General features: G+C 47.1%; 1 protein-coding gene across 1 annotated transcript; it reads right to left on the minus strand.

Annotated features, from left to right (window-relative positions):
* Positions 1-1,076: 1,076 nt before the first annotated feature.
* On the minus strand, positions 1,077-9,962 carry CSRP2 (cysteine and glycine rich protein 2). The gene is made up of 6 exons (XM_086749655.1): positions 9,940-9,962; positions 5,932-6,050; positions 3,787-3,955; positions 2,489-2,621; positions 1,979-2,072; positions 1,077-1,297 (listed from the first exon to the last, which is right to left on the minus strand). Exons 2-6 carry the CDS (start codon positions 6,041-6,043, stop codon positions 1,221-1,223), a joined length of 585 nt encoding a protein of 194 aa, XP_086605781.1. The 5' UTR covers positions 6,044-6,050; positions 9,940-9,962; the 3' UTR covers positions 1,077-1,220.
* Between the last annotated feature and the right edge of the window lie 10,426 nt (positions 9,963-20,388).

Consider the following 20,388-nt stretch of genomic DNA (forward strand, 5'->3'; position numbering starts at 1 on the left):
AATTGCAGGTGCTGTCAGCTGAGACCTTGCAGGCTTATGTTGGGAGCTACTCCAGCCCCTAAAAGAAGCCGAGCTCTTCTGTGAGCTTTCCACTGAAGATCTAGCTGAGGCAAAAGTAATTGTCTTCTAATTGTAGACCTTTATTAGTAGCAGTTCCTAAAGAGTTATGTTAGCAGAGTCAAGGCCCCTAACTATTATGGCTTTCACCCAAGTGGTGTTTTTGCACACAGTAGATCTGCACTGCATTTGATCTGTTTAATGGCTGTTACTCTTTGCCTACCAGCTTGAGTTCAAGTCACGTTTTCTACCAGAGTGGTTAAAGACAGGAATTTATTTGGCTCTATTGTTGCACTGCAGCTACTGTGTCAGGGACTGTCCTTAAGAGGCTGAAAACCTCTACCACCTTCAGGGAACTAAGGGTCTTAGCACTACTGACAAAAGGTCAAAAGCCACTCCTATACCTGGGTTTGATGTGATAGTCTAGAGCTTGATCAGCTGCTGAGTAGGTGTGGTATTAATCTTGAACTGTCTTAGTAGAGTACTCCTTCTGCACAAGTCCTGTGCGTAACAACACCTCAGCATGAAAGGAGGTGCAATCCCACAAAATAGTACAGTGAAAAAGATTTGTTTTCCATTTACTAGAGACTGCAGCAGAGACAGCCAGCCATTTAGGCACACAGCTACTTGCAATCAATCACTTTCAGAGCTGTGTCACTGCACAGAGCAGTAGATTAAGATTTACTGCTTCTGTGCAGTGAGCAGCTAGTTGCCTTGCATGTGCATATAATGATGTGATACTGGAAGACACTTAGTCACCTCTAAGGCCCTGACCAGCGCTATGTATGTCCAGCTTTCAGTGAAGGTCTGCACCAAGTCTATCATCACGTCTCCACCCCTGAGGTACCCCAACAGCACTCCCCTTATTTTTTATTGCTGACAAAGCATGTAACACTTGGCTTTAGGATATATCAACAAGCAAAGCTTTATTGAATTGATATTCAGTATTTAAAGTGTTACAGTGTGATACACTGAGCAAGGGAAAAAGTGTGTTTTGTTTGGGTTTTTTTTTTAAAAAAAAAAACAACACAGCATCTGGTGAACATATGCCCAAGCACTACAGTAACTAGTATCTGTTTCACAGTAGTTAGTAACATTTAGGAAACTCTTGTTTCTTGTAGCAAGATCTCAGCAGAGCTGTTAGGGTTTTGAGCCGTGCCCCCTCACTGGGCATGAACAAGGGCACCTGCTCCTTGGCCGTACCCGAATCCCTTGGGGCCAAAGTTCTTTGCGTAGCAACCTGCGAGAAAGATGAACATGTGTTAGCTGAGGCTTCTGGTTCATTAGGAACAGCACTTGCTAGGCTAAGCCCCTCAGCCACTTCCCATTAGTCACCAGAACATCCCCATCAGAAGCAATGCTTTAAACAACAAAAAAAACCAACAACAACAACAACAAAAAAAAACCAACAAAAAACTACACAACAAAAACCAAACACTTTCCAAACACTTTTGTTAAGCTATATAACTGCCTTGACTGATGTCAGTAGCTGTGGCTGTTCGGTCCGTGTAACTCCCAACCTAATCTGTGAAAGCAATTCATACACTGGTTCTACGGCTAAGTATCTGTTACGACATACGTTGTCATCAAACCACTGTGTGGATCAGGTCTATATCCATGATATGACGCAAGAAAGCATGGCAGGATGGTAGCTAGCTTGTTTCCTTCTTCTGATCTGCTTTCTGATCCACGCACAAGCTGCTGCATTTCTCAGTATGCAGCGTTCCACTTGATGCGGATAAGCTACATCAGCAGCTTCAGTAATATTTATTTTATTTCTCATCTCTGTTGCTACGGCTTACAGACCATTTCCATCTTGACAGGAGCCTGAAAGTTTCTTATACCAGGAATAAATTCAGCATCTGTCATTACAGCACATTACCTTGAACTATAAACAAATTATATTTGTCTCTTTCCTCACCTTTACAATAGATTTCACCCTCTTTTTCAGTTAGGGTTGTCGATTCTAGGCTTTTTCCACACTTGGCACATCGGAAGCAGTTTTTGTGCCACGGCTAGGGAAAAAAAAAAAACACAAACAAACAAGATAGTTTAAATACAAAGAATGCCTGAGTTTTTAAAAAATGTGTTACCTGGAGATGCCTGCATCAGTATTGTTTATAGATGAGTGGTGCAATAAAAGCCACTTCAAGTGCACCAGTAGCAGATGAGACCATCTGCATTTCTGTGAGTGGCCCAAACCCCCAAATTTCATAGAGCATCCAGCTCAAGGCAGCATTTTGAAAGGTTTGGGCTTGCTCTAATCAATTGAGAGCAGACCTTGGCTCTCTGTAGTGAGGCAGCCAGCTGGCAGAGAAATGCTATTTTAAGGTAACTGTCCTGCAGCTGGTTCCCTACTGGAACCCACATAACATCCCTGGCTCACTTTAAAGCCCACGTAGCAGGTACAAAATGACATGCAGTTCCTCACCTTTCCAGCTCCTATTACTTTCTCTGCCGCGTAAACAGAATCGCCACACCTAGAGCATTTCTCTGCCCCGCCGAACTTCTGAGCGAACTTTGAAGTGTTTGGATTTGTTGTGGGCCGGTGGGGAGAGGGTGTGCTGAAAGAAACAGGACATTTGTTGTCTTTACTCTTTTACTAAATGACCTCTTGCTCTTCTTAATGACACTAACAGTAGCATCCAACCCCCAGTACAGAATAAAGTACTTTTGCAAAACTGGAGAGGTAAGTTAACAGCAAGGATATCTGATTACACTCAGTAGGAAATAAAACAAGAAGAGAAAGGATGTGCTTCAAAAGATAATAAGCTACTGTAAAAGCTAGTTTTTTGAGAAGCCTTCACTTTTTCACTTCTCTAGATGTGCTGAACTCTTATCAGGCCCTAGATTTATCAGATAGTAAGCTACAAATAATTCTGTTAAATTCCTGTCCACTGGTCATAGTATGGAACCTGAACTGATCACTGAACCTAATGGATTGAACTGTTTATCAGTTCTGGATATGCCCTGGCTGAAGAGCATACATCATATAAGTATCAAGCAATAATTCGGTAACTTGCACTAAGCAAATTGTAAGGCATACCTCAGCTTCTTTCCACATGCTTTGCTTTACAGCAAGAACTTAATCAGACTAGAAATGTTTAGTATTTAATAGGACTTTTGGTTTTGGCTGTAATGACGCACAAATAGTTCTTCATTTGCCAGTTAAAAATTCGTTACTCTTGTAGCCCCAGATTCTCAGCTTTCTGAATCCATCCCTGCCAGAACTTGTCAAACATTTGCATTTGCAGCTTATTTAAGAGAGCAGCTTGAGACCCATGGTCACCTCTGTGGGCTCGTGCAGAGCCATCAGCAGCTCTGTAATCCAGTCCCCTATGGCTCATGCATACAGTTGGTGCATCTTTACCTGCATTAATTCCTGCTCATTTGAACCCCGCTCACCAGTGGAAGCTTTGTACTCTGCAGGTTAATTGCCCTGTGTTTGGTTATACTGGGGTACTTTGCAGCATTTCTATTCCAGACAACACAAATTCAAGGCCAGGTTGGATGAGGTTCAAGGCCAGGTTGGACGGGGCTCTGAGCAACCTGATCTGGTTGGAGATGTCCCTGCTCCCTGCAGGGGGGTTGGACCAGATGGCCTTTAAAGGTCCCTTCCAACCCTAACCATTCTATGATTCTAAATTAAACACAATCCAGCCTGAGGGACTCCTCTGAAAACACTACTGGAGGACAAGGGTCCCACATCCCCTAGGTCAGATCACTTACCTCTCAGGCTTGATGCCTAGTCTCTCTCCCCTGTCCATGTTCAGTGTACCTGCCCCTTGGCCATACCCATATCCTTTCGGGCCGTACTTTTTTCCATAGCAAGATTTGCAGTAAACTTCAGCATCATGAATCGCTACAGTTGTGCTGTCCAAGTTTTTCCGGCAGACCACTACAGGAAAATTAAAAAAAAAAGTTAAACTGCCTTAAGGGACCACTTCCATCAGCACATCATAAGGCAAAAACTAAGTGGGAAGTGATGTTACAGGTTTCCTTGTCCACAATTCTTCCTAATAGGCTGTGGGAGTGCCAGAGATTAGAGGGGGCAGGTTGTCATTTGAATTAGTGAATTATGCTTAGCCCTATAAAGGGCTTTATTCCCTCCCACCTCTTCATGACCGTGACATTTAAAGCCTGGAAACTTGCTGTGGTTTGATGAATGTGGCTGCTCAGAAACCAGATAGCGCAGTCAGCAGTTTCTCTTGACAGATGCCATACAGCACAAAGCAAAAGTCTATCAGTGCAGAAGAGCCCCTGTCCTGCCCTTTTGACCAGGGTGGGGCAGGAAAAAAAACCAACCCTTCAGGGTTTTCCCCCTGCCTTGGTACTGGTTTGGGGCAGACTTGGGACTGTTTCACAACTGTCACGGGAGGGGCTGTGCTTTTCTGGCATTCCTACATTGTCCTTCAGCACAATGCAAGCACTCTGCTCAAGGTTACAGTAGAAGGCAGAACTATTTCCTTCTTCAGTCTTCTTCTGTATCCCAACTGGCATGCTTTTTCCATCTGTAACAGCATTATACTTGTGATAAAGAATTTGGGGAGCGGAGGAAAAAAAAACCCTTACAATTTTTTGTTTAAAAAGAATGTTAAGGTCTTCAAAATACACAGTGACCTTTGCTTATGGCATTCATTAGCTCCAAAGCTATTTTTATAAGACACAAATATCCAATAAGTAAATGAACTTATGCATGTTTGTTAAGTCTACAGACTTTAACCCCAGCAGAACTATGCACTAAGGAAAAGCAAATACTCAGACACACTAGAGCCATTGTTTGACTGAAAGTTCCAGGTTTCTTTTAATAGAAACTCCCATAAAAGGCTGAAAATGAGGCAGCTGAGACATGTAATTTTTTTTTTTGTGACTGCTGTAGAGCTAAGGGAGAGGAGCGTAGGTGCACAGAGGCTCGCATGCCAGCGAGAGCCACTGATGCTATGCTGCAGACTAACAGCAAACTAGTTTGAGAGGGTCAGTTGTAACTGTGGCTTAGATGAAGAGCGCTAAAGCCTAGCTCTGCCCAGAGGTATTAAACACCAGCAAGCAGGACAAAACAATACCTCATGTTTGTAATAAGGTAAAATTCTCTGATTGAGACAGACAGGCTGTTTGTTTGCAAAGTAGGAGCCCCCGATTCACAGTGACCCTTTGTTCCCTTCATTTATAAGCAGCAGTCTTTTCAGCAGAGAAAGCCATTTTCAATGCCTCGCTGGGCTTGTTGGTTGGACTGGAAAAATAATGCTTTGGACTCCTTTCATCTGAAATAAACTACAGGCCCCCATGCCAAGAAAGTTCAGGCTTTTGGCTGTGCTAAAGCATCAACAACTCTGCTGTGCTCAGGCACGCTGGTGTCCTGGTCTGTGTGGGACTTCAGGGCAGGGGGTCGATAGCTGTTCCTTCAGCCGCTGCCGGCCTCAGGACCAACAGAAGTCCAGCTGAGCTCAGATCAGTGCAAACAGGGCTCTGCCACTGGGCTTTCTCTGCAGGAGCAACACTTAAGCTGGGCTTCCATCCTAAAGATCCCTTAGACTCCTGAGGAGAAGGCTGGGAGGCAGGGCAAATGGAGGAGAAAAGCATGATGTGCTCTGCTTCGGGAGGCGTGTCGCACCCGTTCCACGCTGGACAGGTAGGACAACATCTCTCCAGGACACAAGCTCTCCCTTCAGCACTGCCAGGCCCAGGAAGCACATGGGGAAGCAGGAATCAAGCCCAACACGTGATGCACAAAGCCATCTCTGGCCACTGCCATCCCCTCTGCATCGCAGGTGCCAGCCGAGCCTGGGACATCTCCTGTGGACCAGTAACTCGCTGTTGTGACCCCCCAGCTACAGCAGCAGAGGTTTTGCAGGGGAGCAGGAGGGGAATACTCACTGCAGAGGAAGCAGCACCGGTGGAAGCTCCTCCCGTCACACTGCACCTCCTCGGCATGGTAGACGGTGCGGCCACAGGCACCGCATTTGTTGCCGCCTCCCCAGTTCGGCATGGTGGCTCTGCGCGCCCAGTCAGGCAGGGAGAAGGAGAGAGGTTTGTTAACCATGGTATCCTCCATCACCCTGGCTCGAGAAGGGCTGGGGTTACAGGCTCCTTTAAACCAGGACTGCAAAGTTTGCATATCAGAGCACAAGCCTGCGATTTTACCAGCTGTTTAAAAATGTGACCTTCCACCGCGTGAGAAGTTTTTGTGGTCACATCAACTTTTCAGGCCTTCAGATCCCGGACCAGACTTAAAGGCTTAGACGGGCTCTCTACGGCTATTTGTAATAGCAGATGGACTGGCACGGGGAACAGAGGCCGCTGCTGCTGCTGCTTGCTGAACAAGAATAAAAACAGAGACGCAGTCTTCACGAGACGTGTCCTCCTGTCCTTGCCTGGGGTTTTGAAAGTTACATAAATTGGATATGCACAAATTACAGTTTCATGCACAAGGGCTTTACTGTACCTTGAGTGAATGCCCCCCCAGATGGATATAATTTCAGTTTCTATGCTTCGTTAACGCTGGGCCTCTTGTCTGATGGAAGCAAACCAATTGTGCCAACAACGGCATTTTGTTTTACTGCAGGGCCTGTCATTTGGGACGCAGTACAAGCCAAAGTTCACCTCACCAGAGAATCACTTATTAGGGCTGTAGGGACATTTTGAACTCCTTAGAGATCACGTCTGCACTTCAAAGAGTTCCCAGGGACTCCACCACTATTACATGAACTGTGCCTTTACCAGACAGGTGTATGAACCAAACCCAACTGCTCAAGGAGCCACAGCTGCTTTGAAATAAAGTAAGACTCCTTCTCATGCATTACTTACAGTGGACACTCAGAAGGCTAGCAAGGAGGGACAGCCACATCATCACGTCAAACTACAGCCTTGGGAACAGTTTTCTACATTAAGCCAGAAACAGCAACTGTCCCATCTCAAGTTGGGCTGCCGCCTCCCCAGCTCCCCTGCCCTCGTGCCATCACCACCAGCAGCTCCCACCCAGCTCGACTGCAAGCTCCTCCTGCTCCTTCCACTAACCATCCTGGGTTGAAGCACCAAAGCAGAGCGCTGCCCACTGCCTTTGGCTTTTCTGGGGCTTTCCTCCTCGCGCCACCACCACAAGCTAACATTGTGGTGTTTGTTGAAGTCTCATCTCCCAGTCATCGCTGAACTGCCCCTGACTGGTGACTGTTGGTTAAGGCTGGTTTGCTCCCCACGAGAGAACCATCTCCCATAAGCACGGAGGCCAACAGCAGCCAGAGGCAGAGTTATTGACCCAGTGAGTCCAACTCACCAGAGCTGCTCAGGCCTCAGCACCCCTCTGTCCTTACTGACCCTTGTTTCAGACAGCGTTTCTGGGCAAGGACCAAGAGTTTGTCCACCAGCAGCCAGAGGGCACCTCCTGCCCCCCCGACCCCACCTACAACACCTTTCCCTCCCAGCAGACTCCCCCCACCAGCACTGCGGAACAACTCAACTGCTGGAGAGGGAAGGAAGGAAAGAAAGAATTTGTCACAAGCTTCTGACTTCTCTCAACACAACCCACCTTCATCTACCCTTAGAAGCTCCCTTGCTTTGGCCAGACAGGGAGAAGAGACGCACGACAGCATCCCCACACAATGCCCATGACCTGCTGCCTTCAGTCAGCTTTGCCACTCATCACTCTGAGCCAGAAGCAGAGGACCACTAACCTCCAGTTGTCCACTGGGCTAACAGAGAGGAACTGGAAGTGCTTTCAAAATGCAGGGAGCCAGAGGGGAGCACTTTGCTTCAACATCCCCTTTCTCTAAGGGGCTCTCACTGATATGTGGGAGAGACCTCGGCGCAAAGCAAGGGATCTCGTGGGCACTCAGCTGCTGCCTCACAATCCCCAGGCAAGGCAGAGCAGACTTGCAAATCACACCCCAGAGCAGCACTTTTGGCCAAGCCTGAATTAAGTGACCCATCTTGCTAGTGCTGCTAAAACAAGCCTCCTGCCCAAGCAGCCTGACAAGTAGTTCAGTGGTTTTAGGGATGCAGGGAAGGTTGCGTGGTGCCCAAGTAAGAGATGCTGCCAAGTAGCTGCTACAAGACCTTTGTCCAAGACAAGCAGACAGCCATTCATGGCATGTGGGAAAATAAGATTAGTTTATTAACCTAAATTGGGGCATTTTAGGTACATTCCTGAGCAAAGGCTTAGGAAACTTCCTCAGAGTGGCTGAGCAGTGCCATTTGCACACTGACACTAATTACTGAGATATCCCTTTGTTTAGTACTTCCATGGGATTAGCACCATTACTGCTCCATGGTTTAGCACTAATACCCTGACCAAGCTCATAAAATTAGTTTTATGACATTTCCCACTTTGCTTTTGTCATTCTTGGCACAACTGTAGAGTCTAAAAATTAAGATTCCATTTCTTTTATTCAAGTGCTTGGCTGTGCTACCGCACAGCAGCTGACATCAATCATGGCAAAGAGCGTCCTTAGTTAAAGGGAATATAGGCTGCACAAAGCTTGGGAAGAGGAATGCATAGACTAGGGAGGAAAAAAAAAAAAAAAAAAAGGAAAAAAAAAAAGAAGAAGAGATTCCTTTACCCTCTGTATGCTTTCCAGTATTTGGTACAAGAACTACTTCTGTCTTTTCCTCTCACCATCCCCACGCTCATGTTCTTTTGTGCATTTACATGAGTCTATATTATTTTAATCATTTTGTTAACAAACAATTACTTAGTTCCCATGCACACTAAAGCCGAGGACCTGGATCAAGTTTCCAGCTTTGTCCCAGGTTTCCCATGTAATACTGGGCAACATGGGGTGCAGCTCCACCCCTTCTTCCCAAGGAAGACAAAATATTAGACGATCTGGCAACCATTAGCTGACTCAAATCTGATAAGGGCTTTGGGAATTCACTAAATGAAAAGCAAAAAAAAAAAAAAAAAAAGGAATTGAAGTCAGTACTTCAAGGTGACCTTGGTCTCCTCCACAGAAGATATTTCCATTTTTCCTCCCCATAATGTTCCCATGACGGCTTGTGTGGGAAGAACGGCAATATTCTTCAATTACCCAACAGCAAGGGCCACCCTGAGGCAGCAGCTCCCAGAAGGCACCGAAGGGGAGCAGAGGAAGAGGTTGAGGACTGGAAGAAGCTCCGCACGCCGGAGAGCATACACGCCTGTCATCTGGCCCAGAAGCCCCTCTCTTGGCAGCACCCTGGAGCTGCACACTGCCCAGGTCTCCTTCCAGAGCTCGGCAGGTAGCAGGTTCAGACTTCCAACCCCACAAAGTCTTCCCTGCTCCCTCAAGGCTGTTCAGCTCGTTCAGGCAGGCCTTCGGGGAGCTCACGAGCGGTAATTAAACACCCAGCCGGTCTGACTACCAGCACCAACCATTCTGACTTGCAACTGCAGGTTTGTTGGCAGCCACTGTCCTCTGGTGAGGAAATCCTGACTCCTGCTCAGCTTCCAGCCGAGGGGAGAGCAAGGTACTCGCGTTCTCTGAAACACCAGCAACGAGCACTAGCAACCGCCAAGCCCTTTCCAACTCATCAGGGTGATGGCGAGTTTAAACACGAGAAACCCAGACCAGCCCTTGGACAGGCACGGAGGAATTTCGGGCCGTCCCGTTATCCCGGATCGCTTTTCCCGCGGCCGGCTGGGGAAGCTGCTGCCGCCGCTCCCTGCAGCACCACGGCCCGGCCAACCGCCGCCCCGCGCGCCGCTCCCGCCGAAACCCTCACCCCCGCCCCCCCCCCAACTCCGGCCAGGGGTCCAGTACCAGCCCCTGGGGCAGCCCCCAGCCCCCCTCCCGCCCCACCATCGGGGGGCAGTTGCGACCATCGCTCTTCATCCCGCACCGCGGGGCTGCGACCGGCTGTGGGGGAACGACTCTGCCGGCGCCCCTTCCCCTGGCCCGACCCAGCACTCACCACAGGAGCTCCCCTCCCCTCAGCGCGTCTCAGCCCGGCTCGGCCCCGGCAGCCGCTTTAAAGAAGCCGGGGCGGAGCCATGGCAGCCCCGGCCCGGCCCCGCCGGCCCCGCTCCTGCCGCGCAGCCCCGGCCCTGCCGGGCAGCGGTGCCCTCAGCTCCACCCGTGGGGCCTGGCGCCCTCCCTGCGGGGATCAGACCCGGACCCCGTCGTGTGCCTGGAGCCCTCCCCGTCCGGGAAGGCCGCCGGGGCATCCCAATGCGAAGGGGTGAGGGGAGTGACCCCGCTACCTCCACCCCGCTAGGCAACGGGAGGCATCCAACCGCAGCCTCGGATGGGACCCCGACCTGTGTTTTCACTCGTTTTGGGGATTTTTCCTTAAATTCTAAACAACTTCGCTGTGCACGCACAGCCCACGCAGGGCCGTGTCTCCCCAGGAACACGGGGGAAAGTGTGCAGGGTTCGGAAACGCCTTTCTCTCAACGTGAGGATGTGGGGCTGGCGTGAGAGCCCGGCCTCCCCGGGCCTGTGGGAGCCTGCAGGCACCCCCGGGCCAGGAACCCGCACCCCGGCTCCCTGCTGAGCCATTGCTCCCGCGTGGATTCGTTAGGAAGGGCTTGAATGGTTTTCAGCGCAATTAGGCCAGCCCACAGCAGCCTGCTCACGCTGTGGAAAACAGCTCGGTCCTGGAGCTGCTTTTTAAAACCGGCCCCTTCTCCTGCGGCCGTCGTGCACCAACTGGTTCAGTGCAGTTTTGTGCACAGAGCTCCCCGTGTTTAGTAAGAGATGCGGGTTTATCTCCTCCTCTTTATTAATCACATACCAAACCAGCCGCTCATTACCCGTACGAGCGCCAGGTTGTTCCCTTGCAGGATGGGAACAACTTCTTTGTGCGCGCCAGAAATGAAACCCGGAGAGCTGGGTGGAGGCAGCTTCTCACAAAACTTCCAGCCCAAGCACTGTGCAGCCGAACGATGGGCTGCAGGGCGGGCGAGAAACGGGTCCCACGCAGCTGTCAGCGCAAGTGGCTGGGTAACGTGCAACCCGCGTTGTCCAGTGGCCGGTGTATGAGGCCCAGTTGCTTGTACTATGAGATTACAAATGATCTCCGCGTCAGGCACGTGATTGAGAAAGGTTAGCTGGTCTCTCCCCTTAAAATGTCCTCCCTGTGTGCTGGCAGCCACAGGTCGCTGAGATTTTTTTTCCTTCCCATTTCTGATTTTCCTTTTTTTCATTTGCAATGAATTGTGAATGACCAGATTGTGCACGATTTATGCACATCCCAGAGCCCAGCTCCGTGAGCAAGGCCAGTATCGCTTCCTCTGGAATGAGGTGGTGTTCGCTGTGACCAAGAGTCTGACCTCCAGCATCATAGCAAAAATTTTAGTCTAGTTTTTGAGAGAAGGGATCACAACGAGAAGCAGAAGTATTAGCAGCTGTTGTTTCACAACTTGGAGGTTACATGGAGGAAGAGGACCTCTCCGAATCAGACAAATAAGAGGCGTACGAGTCAGAGCAGGCTGACTCCCATTTATTGCGTGAAATGCCTGTGCTCTCTTGTCCAACCTGTCCCGCTCCCAGCCCTGCTGGAACTACATGTGATGATGCTAAGTTATTTACCATGTCTCCTCAGGTAGCCTCCAAAGCTATTAGATTTTCCCTTTTGATAACATTTCCTACAGACTATAAAAAATAAACAGCAGAGTTCCCAAAGGGAAGGGAGTAGCATTGCAGTTCTGGTGAGCTCTGACCCTACTCAAAGAAAGGAAATTCTCTCTGTGAATAAGGGGCCACACTGGTGCAAAATAAAATCTCTTCAGTGCTGAGGCACTGCTAAGTGAGTTAGAAGGGAGTCTGGCATCCAAGAATTAATTTTCTCCTGTCTAATATTTAGTCAATCTGTCAGAAGCAGAGTAACTATGAGGGACGGACATAAATATGTCTGTAAGTCCATTACTGTAGGAACAATATTAAGGAATACATTACTGCGACACATTGGAGTAGTACCTTGTAAGGAAGGAGAGCAAAAGTGAAAATGAAAACTTTCACCACATGCTTTATTTACATTGATAAGGATATTTCCATCAATACATTTTATAAGTATATATTTATGTATTTATTATCTATAAATGCATACTTATTTTATATATAAAGATACATGTTCTGTCTCCTCAGCAGATCGCTTCTTCTCTGGCTCTGTCTTTCCTGAGGGCATAGTTCAGAATTTTTAAAAGATAAAGCTTGCATCCAACCCTGCTGCATTCCTCCTCGCTGTCCTGCACTCCTTCACCCTGTTAGCCTGAGCATCCCTCCCGTTGCCCAAGCAGCCCCACTGCCCCCTTCACCCTCCTCCAGACACAGTCCCATCCTTCCCCGTGTTCCTGCCTAACACCTGCCATAAATTGCTCTTTCCAACTCACTTGCCAAAAATCTCCGATGTCTCTTCTCACTGGCCTGGGGAGGAGCTCCCACCTAACCATCGCGCGAGGTCCCTGCGGGCAGTGGGGCTTCTGCAGCCTGACAGTTTTTTGTCTGGCTTCTGCCATTTTGAGCTCAGTGGAAGATAATTGGGACAATTTATTTCTGAGCAACAGCATTCGAGTGTGTTAACAGCTCCCCTTCATTTCCTCTGCTGATTCCACAGTTCCATGAGCAGGGAGGTGTGCATCTGGCTGCTTCTGCTTCCTTGGCCATGGGAAAGCCCACAGGCTGTACACAAAACCAGTTCTCCATTCACTTGTAAAATCGACCCAGAGCATGTTTATCACCTCAAAACAAAACTGTCAAGGTTTTAGCTGTGCCATAATTTTATGTAAAAGTTGTTTTTCATGTTTTGGGGACCTGAGTAAATCGTCAGCTTGTCTGACCTACTTACTTCACAAAAGACTTGTTGCGCATCAGTGTCCTCAGGCCTTTTACATCCACTAAATACCTTCCGCTCACCTGGGATTATCTTATCCTCGTTTGATCTTGTAAGCGGGGTCCCACACGTCTGCTTACGGCAAAGTCAATCTGCTTGCTCTGCTGGTAATCCTTGCTGTTATTTTATCAAAGTTTATTCTAGATAGCCCAGATTTTACTTTGCAGAGGGTTTAGTCATATTCTGACATCATTTTTCTCAGAGTTTGTTTTATCCAAATACTGCTACTACTGATAGAGCTCCCTTAATTATGTTCTTGACAGAGGATAATTTAGTTAATTTTCCTATTATGAAAGATTGTTTTGAAGCTTATAATTTACCAGCCTTTGAGTTCAACCACCTCACAGCGGTTCCCATGGTGCCTTGGTTAATTTCCAACTGGCCAATCCCCAAACTTGCCCCTAGTAAAGGGAATTTTCAAGTGCACTCTGTGCAATACCAGCTAGGGAAAAAATAATTCATGCCCAGAGTTCCCCAGATTTGCTCTGTCCTAGAAGGACATAAGTGTTTAGCTATTCCTTATCTAAATATTCATGTATCTCAATAGTGCTGTGCATTTATTCCACCATAATTATAGCAATGATAAATCAATGAAGTTTGCTCAAATTAATGAAAATACAGCAGACAATTCTCGAATTTACCAGACCCGTGGTTTTTTTTTTGAATCAGCTCTTTAAATCCAAAGTACAGATCTTGGACACGTTCAGTATGAGAAGGCTGTGCTTTCCAGGCTCACTGATTTCCTTATCATTGATCGTATTTATAGATTATATTACTTCTAGGAAATTTTAATTGTAGGATAAAATTAATTACAAAATCCTCATTTGCCTAGTGATTGTAAGAAATAGCTATTTGGGTGTCCAGTAAACAACATGATCTAAGCTAGCGTAATTTTATGAAACCTGTAAGTATTTTCATCTTTGTTAACCTATGTCTTTGTATCAGTGATGCTTCTCAATACAGAAAACTATAGTCAGATTTGTGACCCTACTCAAAATCTATCCAGATCTTCCTTTTTATAGAGCATTCAATTTTTAATACTACACCTCATGATATTTGATTCCTAAGATACAAGGAGGAATACTGAAGACTTCTCTGCTATCAATATTTTAAAACTAAGAAATTAAGAAAATTTGAGCTTTTAATTTAAAGAATTTGCTTTGTCCTAAGTCATGGCTGAAGGAGATACGTGTGCTTCAGCATGGGGCCTTAAAGGTGTTAGGCTTTTGCAGCATCCCACACTGAGGAATTCTTGGTCCTACCTTAAGCACTAAAGCATCTAATATTATTCACAAAAAGGGTTGCAAAGGGAGGCTGAGCATCACCTGGATCCGTCACTGCTTAGATTAGCTCTACCATGTATCCCAGGGTGATTTGCAGTGACACAAGTTCAGTAATCACCCAGATTACTTCTGAGCAGGGCAGCATGGTTGTGCAGATGTGCAAGGAGAGCACCATGCTTTGCCACGCTCCATCCTTCATCCCTGAGGATGGCTGTGGCTCAGGGTCTGGACAGATGGGGCAGGTGGGCACCACTTGCTGTTTGGGATGCTGAGCGATTGCTCCTCACTGCTGATGTAGTTCCCCTTCTCCAGATGTTAGAGCTGGAAGGGTCCTGCCTGGGAACAATGGCAGACCCAATTTCCCACCCTTGCTGGTCTGGCAGGGGGGTGTGGAGGAGACAGGGTGCTGGGCATTGATCACACGCCTGCTCCAGTGCCCACGAGTGTTTGGTCCCCTCTCTTGCTGTGAATCCAGGTTATTTCCCCCAGTATAACAGTGCTATGCAGGGAGGCAGAGAGGGAGCCATCTGCCATATCCAATGGCCTCCTGACAGCTAGACCCCTCTCCCACCATGCTGGAGGCTGCAGCTCAAACTCCTGCTGCAGCCCGAGGAGGTGGATCCGAGCTCGACATAAGGAAAAAAATTTTACAGTGAGGGTGGTGAAACACTGGAGCAGGTTGCCCAGAGAGGTGGTGGATGCCCCGTCCCTGGAAACATTCAAGGCCAGGTTGGATGGGGCTCTGAGCAACCTGATCTGGTTGGAGATGTCCCTGCTCCTTGCAGAGGGTTTGGACTAGATGGTCTTTAAAGGTCCCTTCCAGCTCTAGCGATTCTATGATTCTATGATTCACGTGACCAAGGCCAATGCTGCAAATTACAATCTGGGAGATGGAGACATGCAAGCCCTCTCATGCCTGGTGTGCCCTGAATGTGCCTTGGTGGGGCTGAGGGGTGGACCAGTATCTGTCTTCCAGGGTCCCACTTCCCTGTGGGCTTTGCTTTAATGGCTCTGAGCAGAAATGGAGACATCTGTGGAGCTGCCGACTGTTGAAAGTATGGGTGCTAGTGGATTTTAAGGAAACGGAGTGTTGAGTTTTGACTCAGAGGCTCTCAGACCTCTCTCCATCTCAGCAAAGCTCTCTGGACTCAGTGTTTCCCCCGGGGAGATGGATCTGGACTCCTGCAGAGAGCTCCCATTCATTCCCAAAGTCCTGCACGCAACACTTCAGCCTGATGTGTTTATTTAAACCTCATAAAGAGGAGAGAACCACACAGTTTGCATCTAATCCTAAATACATTTGGCAAGGTAGAGCACCGCGTAGGCTACCGGTGCTGATGTTATCAGGCAGCAGCACTATAAAAACCGGGCAAAACATTGAAATTATTATATTCAAGTTCTGAGGTTTTGAACAGAGGTTTCTGAAAAGCCTAGCAAAACATGAGCTCTACTTCAGATGCCAGCTCAGCAGAATACGAATACCTGCACTAGTAATGATGTCACCTCCCTGGTAGGAGGCAAAATTTCGGCTGAAAGTATTGATTTCTTTAAAAAAGCTCGATCTATTCACCGTACGCTCATAAGGCCAGATTATACCTCGCGTTGTGCTATGGAAAAACCTGCAGGCAAGAGCTTCGGTAATCTCAGCCATGAACAAGCTCTGTCACTGACTGACAGGATTTCATTAGCGCAGGACAAAATTTGAGGACCCACACAGCTTGTTCCAATAATACCATTACTGATTTTTGAGGAGGGCAGGGAAATGCGTTCAATATTAGACAGCAGGCACAGAGAGGATAGTAAGGTGAAATGGCCTGAGTCTGCTGTTTTTGGAAAGCTTCCCAGCTCCGTCAGGCTGCTAAGGGGGTTGATAAGATGATGTTACCCGGATAGCAGGTGACAGCCTCGCTAAATCCATAATGTGAAAAAGCAGTGGTTTGACTGGAAGAAGATCCCATGTGATTTATTTTTCTCCCCTTTCCCAACAATGGCTAGAACTCTAAACCCTTCTCCACCACCCCAGCACTGCTGCGTGTAGCTTCTTGTCCTGGTAAGAAGAGGAAGCTCAAAGGCGAGCCGTGCCAGGGTGGGATGGTGATCATGCTGTTCCTTGCCTGCCTGCCAAGGAGCACTGCTTCAGGCTCCGTTACATCACCTGTGAGCAACCTTCCTCAGAGCCACTGGCACTCATGGGCCAGGGCTCCCTGCTAGCTGTTGTGAAAAGAAGAGGGTGAATGGTTTCCAAGTTGTGTTGCGTTCCCGTCATGGAGTTTCCTGCATCCTTACTTCAAAGGAAAAGCATTTTGGGCTCTGCAGAAACAGCTCCAGGGTGGTCAGCATTAAACCTAGCAACGTGCTGATGCCTGCTGGAAACCATCTCTGTGGATGCTGGGTTGCTACAAAACGTGTCTTTGGTGGCCCTTCCCCCTGGCAACATGACATGCTAAGATGCAATGATGCCTCACCTTTCCCAGGCTAGGAATGTCAGATCTGGGGAGAGGGAGTGGAAGTTTTGGCAGGAAACCTGCCTGGCCTCAAGGGGAATAAGCTATTGAGTGTGATTGGGCTGTAGCTTCTAGCACATCTCCTTGTAACCGGTAGTGTTTTAATTACCTTGACTGTCTGCAGAGGGGCTTGATGGGATTGCATGTTGTTCGTGTTCTCATCTGAACAAAAAAAATATGAGCCTTGGACTCTTACTTTACAGCGGACCGTAATGCCAGTGACAAACACCTGTCACCGTGGAGTGTATGAGCATGTGATGAAGTCTCTTTTTTGCAGCAGTAGAAAAGGAAAGGACAGGTATACCTCATCCAATGTTGAGTCTCCTGGTGGGAGAAAGACAAGGCTCTCCATAAACATAATTATGCTTCATTAACAACCCACTGATGGGGAATTGATGTGACTAGGTGCCACCTTAGTGTTGCTTCTAAGACTGGATGTGGCAGCAGCAACAAGAACCAACCATGAGCCACAGTCCACCTCTTTCCTTTGCCCGGAAACTGTCTGGAGCAGGCTCTGCCCAGAAAGCAAGGGTGTCCTGGCTGCAGGTGGCTTGCTGAGGGAGATCTATGGCTGAGAGCTCTTCCCAGCCTGCAGAGCTCCTGGTTTGGTGTGAGTAGTCTGTCTGACCCCCTCTGATGCAGCACTGCATTCATGTGGTGGCTTTCTCCAGTGGATACCGGCTATGGGTGAGGCAGCGTTAGCTGCTGCCACCAAAGTGACTTTCCATTAGCTCTGGAGGGGGACATGCCCACCCGTTCCTGTCCCTGACATATACCTGGTGTGCAGGATTCATGGTGGCAGCAGCCACATCACATCTGCATTTTCCTATGTTTTAGGAAGAACTGAGCTGTTCACCTCAGTGCCATCTGAGAATAAATTAATATCTCATGAATTAAATCAGCTAATGCTGATTATTAATTAATCATAGAATCTAGAATAATTCGGGTTGGAAGGGACCTTTAAAGACCATCTAGTCCAAACCCTCTGCAAGGAGCAGGGACATCTCCAACCAGATCAGGTTGCTCAGAGCCCCGTCCAACCTGGCCTTGAATGTTTCCAGGGATGGGGCATCCACCACCTCTCTGGGCAACCTGTTCCAGTGTTCGCCACCCTCACAGTAAAGAATTTCTGCCTTATGTCTTGTCTAAATCTACCCACTTTTAGTTTAAAACCATTACCAGGCCCTGCTAAAAAGTCTGTCCCCATCTTTCACTGACCAGAGTTATCAGTGATCAGATTTACCTATCACTAAATAATTATTTGAAGCAGTAAAAATGGGTAATAACTGTACCGTGGAAATGCTGGTTATACACAGGGGTTTCTGCAAGGAATGGATGTCAAGACTGAGTGCTTGGAGATGTCTCTGGGATTGTTTTAACATGAAGGTCATCGTAGCGTACAGTGAGCACCCGATGTGAGTTGCCAAGCAGAAACTGCTCATCTGGGATGGTGCCTCCCGTCATTGGCACAGGTGGACGTCAGCCAGCACTGGCACTGGTGCTACCCTGGTCCCTTGACCCTGCTGCACTTTCCTGCTCCTATCCCCATCCATGCTCCATCCCTCTCGTTTGCCGTAACATTCAGGGTACACAACAGTTCCCAGTTAAAACTGCATATGCAAAAATGATTTCTTGTAGCAATGCTGACTTTGGCTGATGGTTTAACTGCATCGTCAGCAACAAATCATTGTGAGGCACTCTGCTTTTCTGTGGTTTCTCTGGATAACAATTTACGACCTCCTTCCACATACAGCGAGTGAAACCAAGCTGTGCTTAAGATCACGTTGGCCAGCCGTTGGCCATCGCACAGTCTTGGCAATGATCCCTTTTCCTTGGCACAAATCCAGAAGCTCTAGGAGACCACAGGGTGTCAGAGCCTCTTCTGTGTGGTGCTGGTGGTCAACTGTCAGTGCTTGGCTCGTTCGTTGTCTTTAATGCCGCATTCAAATTAGGAGGGCCATGCTCACGTAGCGCACACTCTGTAACAGTGAGCACACCGTCCTGCTAAGATAGACCAGCGCCTGTAAAGTATAGATCTTTTTTTTTTTTGTGGAGAAATATCGGTGTGAAAAGGCAATGCAAGAGCCTAAAGGAGTCCTGCAGATATTTTATCACTGAGAAAGGAAGATTCAGCTTTAGCAAAGGTGAAATTCTGTGGTCAGGAAGAAGCCCAAACAAGTTACAATATTTTCCTTAATTGTATTACAAATGTCACCTTTGGAATACATTTGAAAATCAATTATTCTTTTCTCTTTGTTGTGCTGTCAGTTTGTTTTTTATCCTTCGTTGAACAAGGCAATGAAACAAGGCTGTTGTGCGTCTTATTGATTCCTCTTTGTGTTCAAATTCAGTTTATCTGTCTAGATGTTGGGCAAGAGTAAACTCTGTTCTCTTTTCTAGCACAGATGAGACAGCTATCTGCACAAACTTTAAAAGTGAGCAAATTGCCGTCGTCTGCCACAGGGTTGTTTCTGGTCTTGCTTGGGATATGGATTGTTCCGTACAATTAATTAAAAGATACATGGCACCATAGAAAGAGATAGCATGTGTGGAGGTCAACCTGCTTAACCCAAAAGATAAAAGGGGAGAAGGCATATGAAAAGAGGTTGAAGGAGAGGTGGTTGAGATTTATTGTCCAAAAGGTAGGGATAAAACAAAGATTTTTTAAAAAAATTATTCTGGAGGTTGTTTTGTAGACATACATGGGGAGATCATGACAGGCAGAAGAGAAAGCGTGAAGCTCAGTGTGAGAAAAGGAGGCAAAGAGAGCAAAAAGGGTAAATGTGTAAATTGGGGAAGAATATGAGTGCTAATAAGGGAAGCTGGAACAGAGATAAGTAGGAAGATAATATGCAAGGTCCCAGTGGAAAAGGTCTCTGGATGAGGACAAAGAACCAACATTTAGTCCTGTTTGAGACATGAAGACTGAACAAGGGAGACAAACAATCATCAGCATGAGAGATTTTAGTATTAGTTGAAAAAAAATATTTTAGAATTCAGAGGTTTGTTAACTCCAAACTGGCTACTAAGATGCAGAAATATGTGTATTTTCTGTATTCCTTCCAAGTCATGGTACTGTTTGTACACTAAGATTTATCTTTGATTTTTTTTTTAATCCTAAGATATTTTCCTGTAGCAGCCCAGATGCTCAAAAGCTTTAATAAACTTTCCACTCTCGATTGAAAAACCATGAATTAGCATGTTGTACCCTGCAGTTTAACACTGTGCTTTGTGGTATGGTGCTGGTCATTTAGCAAGCAGCCTTCTGTCTGTCTCTCCTTCACCGTACGTGGTTTCAGTCTCGTTCCTGCAGTGACCCACAACATCAGTATGTCCAACAGCACAACTCAGACCAAACCCTGCAGAAACAGCAATGGAGCAAAAGTACAACAAGCACTAAAAAATTTCAGCAGATATTGCAGCATTAAAAAGCCTTCATATTAATTTTGCATTCCAAAATCTAACCTTTGTGTTTCCTTTACAACAGAAATGAAGAGTTTTCTTTCCAGCTTGTGGTTATTTGGTGTGAATTAGGCTTTAAAAGGCCCCTTGGCATTTTACATGTTCTTTCAAAACCAACTTTTAATGTCCTAAGAATAATTAGATTGGCCTGAAATTCACAACTGAAAGTTGTTTTGATTTATTTACATGTAACTGTTGTCATGCAACCAGATACTGTTTTCAATTCAGCGTTACGTTCCCAGCGAAAAGGTTAACAGAACTCAAAAGTAATTAGCTCTTCT

This window comes from Chlamydotis macqueenii, chromosome 1 (assembly GCF_036417535.1).
Source record: "Chlamydotis macqueenii isolate bChlMac1 chromosome 1, bChlMac1.mat, whole genome shotgun sequence".
Classification (NCBI taxonomy): domain Eukaryota; kingdom Metazoa; phylum Chordata; class Aves; order Otidiformes; family Otididae; genus Chlamydotis; species Chlamydotis macqueenii.

Excerpts from the sequence above, each read along its gene's own strand:
- CSRP2 (XM_086749655.1), bottom strand. The coding sequence starts at position 6,043 with ATGCCGAACTGGGGAGGCGGCAACAAATGCGGTGCCTGTGGCCGCACC. Across the intron at positions 3,956-5,931 it reads CCGGTGCTGCTTCCTCTGCA|TGGTCTGCCGGAAAAACTTG; the intron begins GTGAGTATTCCC and ends ATTTTCCTGTAG. Across the intron at positions 2,622-3,786 it reads CTAGGCATCAAGCCTGAGAG|CACACCCTCTCCCCACCGGC; the intron begins GTAAGTGATCTG and ends TGTTTCTTTCAG.